At 36.9% G+C, this 6514-nt stretch overlaps 1 protein-coding gene across 1 annotated transcript; it reads right to left on the reverse strand.

The window, feature by feature from the left end:
* Positions 1908-5389, reverse strand: LOC109207077 (14-3-3-like protein B). Its single transcript, XM_019369994.1, has 4 exons — positions 4787-5389; positions 2755-2877; positions 2384-2500; positions 1908-2241 (listed from the first exon to the last, which is right to left on the reverse strand). The coding sequence occupies exons 1-4, from the start codon at positions 5258-5260 to the stop codon at positions 2188-2190; spliced, it is 768 nt and encodes a 255-aa protein (XP_019225539.1). The 5' UTR covers positions 5261-5389; the 3' UTR covers positions 1908-2187.

A 6514-nucleotide genomic window follows, 5' to 3' on the forward strand; every position in this document is an offset into this window, starting at 1 on the left:
CTAATGAGATGGTCAAGGGTAAAAGGCATCCCTTCGACCTTGCTCACAATGAATCGAAGCAAAATGACAATGCGCCAAAAAGAAGGATGTGGCCTAGGGTTATTCGGTATTGGCAGCAGAAGTCGAGGATTACAGGATCGATAGGACCCAGCGTAAAAGGGTAGGTATAAACACTTAAGAACCCTTTCACGTAAATAGTGATGTCCTCTTCGGGGGTCGGAAGAACCACCTATTTGCCTTCCAATGGCAATCTTTCTTCACCTGCTTAAGGTCACCCTCAGTTATCGAGCATATATATCTCGACATTGGCTCACATCGGCCAGGGACCAACGAGGATTTCTCAACTTGAAATTGGAAGTAAGATCGCACACCCCGGGAATACACTCCTCATGCGTGGCTCCACCGGCGTTTTATCGTCGGCCGCCGCGATGAAGAAGCTTCTTATTTTGAGGAACAGTTTTTGATGTTTTTGCCATTTTGTGTGTATTCAGAGAAAGAAGAAGATGAGATTTGTTGTTTTGAGAAAAGGTTGACAACGGGATTTGAAGAACTTGCAGAATTGAAAAACTTGACGGAAGCAAAGTGCTTTGAAGATTAAGAGAAGTTTTGAAAGTAAAGTTTGAGAAAATTATGAGGAAGATCTATTTATAATGTTTGCTATGACGGTTTGAATACACTAGTGGCCGACCATCAACTGGCGCTCATTAATGATTTTGGGAACTATACTGACGCGACACTTCAGTCGCTTACGTCACGAGGGTGACGTCATAACTGGTCGAGGTATAAAATCGAAGGTTCAGTTCGTTTCTTCTCATCACACTCCAAGAAACGAGGGGACTATCTCTGTACGGTTAAAATAGGGCTTGCCCGATTTTGCCATTTAATCGAGACCAGGGAATCACGTCGAGGGTCCGCCTCGTAATGCATTGGGCCAGGGCACGAAGATAAGGTATCAAGCTCGCAAATCGAGGTGCTTGTTGAGGTTGAAGCCAACAGCGATCGAGACCAAATATGACTTCGAGCGAAGCGCAATAACGGAAAGGCGAGATATCCATAACCGGTCGAAGATCATGGCGAAAATCCCAGAAAAGATCAAATCAAGGGTGGTTATTCATGCCAATCATGGGATTTACTTCCGTAATTAGAACTGTACCATAGATAGGATTCTTCTACTATATAAAGGGGTTCTGATCACTTTGTAATGACCTCACATACACATAGATCAAAGCAATATAATATCTCCTAGCTTACATTCTTGTTCACCAACTTGTTATATCTTTCACTATTCTGGTATTAATCTGTTCGAGGGCATACGAGCTCGAAAGCTCAATTACGTTGCAACACCGGTTTGCTTTATTTTATTGTCAATTCCCATTGTTCATCTTTGCATTTATCCATTAGTATTAGGTAAAATCACGTATCTTTAAAACCAAATTATAAGTTTAAATTGTTATCCAATTTTTAAGATAAACAAAAAGTTAACCCCAAACCAACCAAAAAGCATAAAGCACGCCAACTGAACTACTACCAAGTATCAACCTCCAACAAACAGCACATAATACTCGGGCCTAACAATTTATTGTGGTTGTGCAAGAACTGATTCCTAAACCAGATTCCATCTAATAATGATTAATTGGACTTAATTTTGAACTCTGGTACTGGCAAGCTCATTGAATATTTGGTACCTCACCAGTAAAGGTACTTAGATAACTATATACACCAAAAGCTAGACATATGAAAAGAGATCATATAACATTTTTTTTTAAATATCTACTAGTCTTTCCCGCTACATTGACTTGTAGACCACACCCTTGGATAAGTACTTTCTCAAGAAAGACTTTCCTCTATTTATCATAGCCAGAATTAAGAAGGGGAAAAAAATAAAAAAATAAAAAGGAACAAGCATAAAAAGAAAGTTTGAATGCGATCCGATTGAGCATCACTTCGGTGTACCATTTGATATATATCCGGTTCAAAAATACAACTGAAATGCTTTAATAGAAACTGAGCACCAGGAGCACATTAAAATAAAGATGAAATCATTGAACATCAATTATCAAAGTTGTTATTGGGACGGATAAGAGAACGCTGAAGGGAAACCACAGTAAAAAGGAAATAAAAGGAAACAGCTTCTCCCAATAAAAACCATCAGGAAGAAGTCAAAAGACAATTTGAGGGGCAGTTCCCTCACTGTTGTTCATTGTCAGCTTTGGTTTCCTTGATTTCATCAGCACCATCATCCTGTAACACAAGCAGAAATGTAAAACTATCAATATTTGGCCAACGCTTTTTGATTCAAAGGCAAGAACTCTAGTATTACAGCTGACAGACGAGAAGGAAACAAATACAAACAAGTAGTACTCAAAATAGCAGAGTTATTTACCTGCATATCAGAGGTCCAGAGAGTAAGATTGTCACGAAGCAGTTGCATGATCAAAGTGCTATCCTTGTAAGACTCCTCTCCCAGTGTGTCCAATTCAGCAATTGCTTCGTCAAAGGCCTAGCCATATATCAAAAAAAAATAAGCTGAAAAGGGAGATACACCGACCAGAAAAACTAAACATTAATCTTGATTAGTTGGGCTCAACTATATGAATATCCATTAATCCCTTTTTTGCCCAAGTCAAATCAATTAAGCAACTAGGCAACAATTCCAAACAAAACTCCAACGTAATTGTTATGCTTTATACAGGCTTAAATCATTCCACAAAGGGCCTTAATTCAAATCTAGATGACATGACAAGAGATTAATACCTGTTTAGCAAGATTGCAGGCACGATCAGGAGAGTTCAAAATCTCATAATAAAACACAGAGAAGTTGAGAGCCAGTCCAAGTCGGATTGGGTGAGTTGGGGCAAGTTCAGCATTTGCAATATCCTGCAAGCATCCAGACCAAAATGAGCAAATTTGAAGATATGCAACATAATCTTTACTCATATAGGGAAAAAAATAAGTGGACCAAATAGATGTCATAGATAATTTTTTGTAAAAGAATGACCTTTAATTATGTCAAAATAGGGTAGAGTGGAAAAACAAAGGAAGCAAACTGAAAAATAGGGAACTCTTCCAAGATCTCCCCTGTTTAGCTTTTGCAACACTAACCCTTTTTGCACTTTAAGATATCACACTCACCTCCATTATTTATTATTATTACTCACTCTGTCTCAATTTATGGGACACTTTTTTGTTTTTTGAAATTCAAACTTCTTAATTTTGACCATGTATATGACCATAAAAACTTTAAGTTTTCCAATATAAAATTTACATATTTAAAAACTACGTAGAAAATACTATAAGCCACAATAATTAATAATCCAAATTATTTATAAGCATATGAAAAAATTGCGGTAAAAAGTACTCACTTTGTTCCAATTTATGTGAACCTGTTTGACTGGGCACGGAGTTTAAGAAAAAATGAAGACTTTTGGAATTTGTGGTCCTAAACAAGTCAAAAAGGGGTCCAAAGCATTTGTGTGGTTATAAAAGCTTCTCATTAAGGGTAAAATTGTAAGTTTAAGTTAAATTGTTACTAAATTTAAAAAGGGGTCAATTCTTTTTGGAACGGACCAAAAAGGAAATAGGTTCATATAAACTGAAACAGAATGAGTAACTCCTTTAACTCTCGAAATCCGAACATTGTCACATAAATTATGACAGATAGAGTATTATTTTTTAACAAGACTAGCTAAATGATAAATTTTTATAATATTTTAAAATTTCATTAACTACTTAACACTACTATTTTTTTGTTACAAGTTACAACCCATAACGACAAATAACTGATAGTGTGTTTGGCCAAGCTTCTTTTTGGCCAAAAGTGCTTTTTTTTGGCCAAAAGCACTTTTGGCCAAAAATTGAGGTGTTTGGCCAAGCTTTTGGAAGGAAAAAAAGTACTTTTGAAAAGAAGCAGAAGCAGTTTTGGAGAAGCAGAAAAAAGTAGCTTCTCTCCAAAAGCACTTTTTTGAGAAGCGCTTTTGAGAAAAATACACTTAGAAGCACTTTTTTAAAGCTTGGCCAAACACTAATTGCTGCTCAGAAGTGCTTTTTAAACTAATTAGCCAAACACAAACTGCTTCTCATCAAAAGTACTTTTGAGAAAAGCACTTCTCAAAATAAGCTGATTTTTGCAGCTTGGCCAAACGGGCTATGAGTTTTAATGAATTGTAGCAATAAGGCCATACACAACGTGTATTTAGGGTGGGATTGCACTGGATTTGTTGTTGGTGTTGTTTTATCAATACAAAATAGCATAGAAATTCATAAATAAAATACGAAATATTTATAGGATTATTTTTTTTCTATTCAAATTGTAAATGGACACAATAGATCATTTCTTTCCATGAAAAATTATACTTCAAGTTGTTCACCACAACCCTTTCTCAACAATAACTTGGTCGTTCAGGGATTTCTTCTTTAGTCTAGACACCTTTTTATATTCGGAAATAATTTAAAATAAGCAATCAGAATTTACATTTAATGACATATCTTGTTTGGACCAAATTAATATAAAAGTTTATCTTTTTACTTGTAGAGGAAAAATGAAAAGATACGTCAAACTCTCGCCGCTATTCATTCAAGTTCGTGGGCCTAAGACACATTGTAGCCCTAGGGACCTAAGTTCCATAATATCTTATGAAATTCCTATCACTAATTCAACCCAAAACAAAACCTAATTAACATCAATCTCCGGGGAAATCAGATAAATCCAATCTGAAAATAATCATTCTACACAAATAGATCCATGAAAATTCATCAATTCAAAGATATAAGAACAAAGACGCTATACCTGAGCGGCTTTGTAGGCGGAGAGAGTACTCTCAGCGGCTTCCTTACGTTCAGCACCAGTCTTAAACTCAGCCAAATAACGATGATAATCACCCTTCATTTTAAGGTAAAACACCTTAGAATCACCAGTAGAAGCAGAAGGAATAAGACAAGAATCAAGGAGCTTGAGAATGCCATCACAGATATTGGAGAGTTCAGATTCAATCTTAGATCTGTACTCCTGAATGCATTTCACGTGGTCCTCGTTTCCCCTCGACTCCTCCTTCTGTTCGATGGAGGAGATTATACGCCACGAGGCTCTACGAGCCCCAATAACGTTCTTGTACGCAACGGAAAGGAGATTTCGCTCCTCTACTGTGAGTTCCTCAGACGTCCCTAAGGACGTCGAGACTTTCTCCATGAACGATACCATTTCCTCGTATCTCTCGGCTTGCTCGGCAAGCTTCGCCATGTACACGTTCTCCTCACGCGCCATAATGAATTCTAATTAGGGATCTCTTTTCTTTTTGGTTGTGTTAATGTTGATTTTTTGAGATCTGGGGAGTTTGTGTGTTTTCAAGTGGATTTAAAACAAGGGCATTTGCTGTTGGACTTTTTTTTAGGGATGGGAGAGGTTTTAGGAATTTTTTTATTTATATTATTTAATTTTTAAATATATTGGTGATTTGGTAGGTTTAATATGAGCCGATGGATTAGGAGATGACAGCTGGATTTTGGAAGTTGTGATTGGACGGATATGGGCCGAAATTGGGCTACGTGGGTTGTCACGTCCGGCCCGTATTTTGACCGATCAATGTCTGTTGTTAGCCGTTGTTTTTTGGTTGATTTTAACTATGTAATGGAAGAATGATTCTAAAATAATAAGTCGCCTGCCACTCACCTCTCTTGTGGAAGTCGCACATTTATTTTAATTCTTGGAAGGGGAGGCTTTGTAATGTGGACAAATTGGTATTTTGCGTTGTAGGGAAATTAGGACAGTTAGGTAACTTTTTAAATGATACTCCTTCCCGTCCACTTTTACTTGGTACATTTTGACTTTTTACATTGTTTACCTTAAAAATAGTAATAACAATTAGATTTAATTTTGTGATTCTAAAAATACGTAATTTATTTATATGCTAGTTGTTAAACAATATATGCTAAGTAAGAGACTAGAAAATAAGATAAGAGCTTGAAGATAGTATGTTTAAGCAAACCGAGTGGCTGAGAATCGGGGCCTGAGGTCGAGCTCGATTCTACATTATGGACAGTCGGTGAAGGACTAACAGCTTTGAGAGCTTTGATGAAGGCTCTTTATGATCTATAAGGAACAATAAATGAAGAACAATTAATGGCACACAATAAATGTAAGCAATAAATGTAAATAATAGAATCAAGGGAGAATGTATTTAAGTTAGAGAGCAGAGAATGTTCTTGTATTCAATGTTGTGTGTTGTGTTCTGTCTTGTATCCTCCTTACAAAATGACAAGGATCCCCTTTATATATGAGGGAAAATCTCAGCATGGTGCAGATGCATTTATTACAAAGAAATATAGTTGGTACAGCTATTTGCTAGTTTGGTACAAACTAGGGCTTCTCTTGCAGGTTTTGTCAGCTTTGATCATATGCCTTGGGAACTTCCCGCTTTCTCATGATAGTCATCGATTTGCACCGCCTCGAGGTCGAACGTTAGGAAGAACTTCGAGCCTTCTGGGGGCGGTCTTCACGAGGTGCCTTAATGATCACAAA

The sequence above is a fragment of the Nicotiana attenuata genome, chromosome 1 (assembly GCF_001879085.1).
Source record: "Nicotiana attenuata strain UT chromosome 1, NIATTr2, whole genome shotgun sequence".
Taxonomy (NCBI): domain Eukaryota; kingdom Viridiplantae; phylum Streptophyta; class Magnoliopsida; order Solanales; family Solanaceae; genus Nicotiana; species Nicotiana attenuata.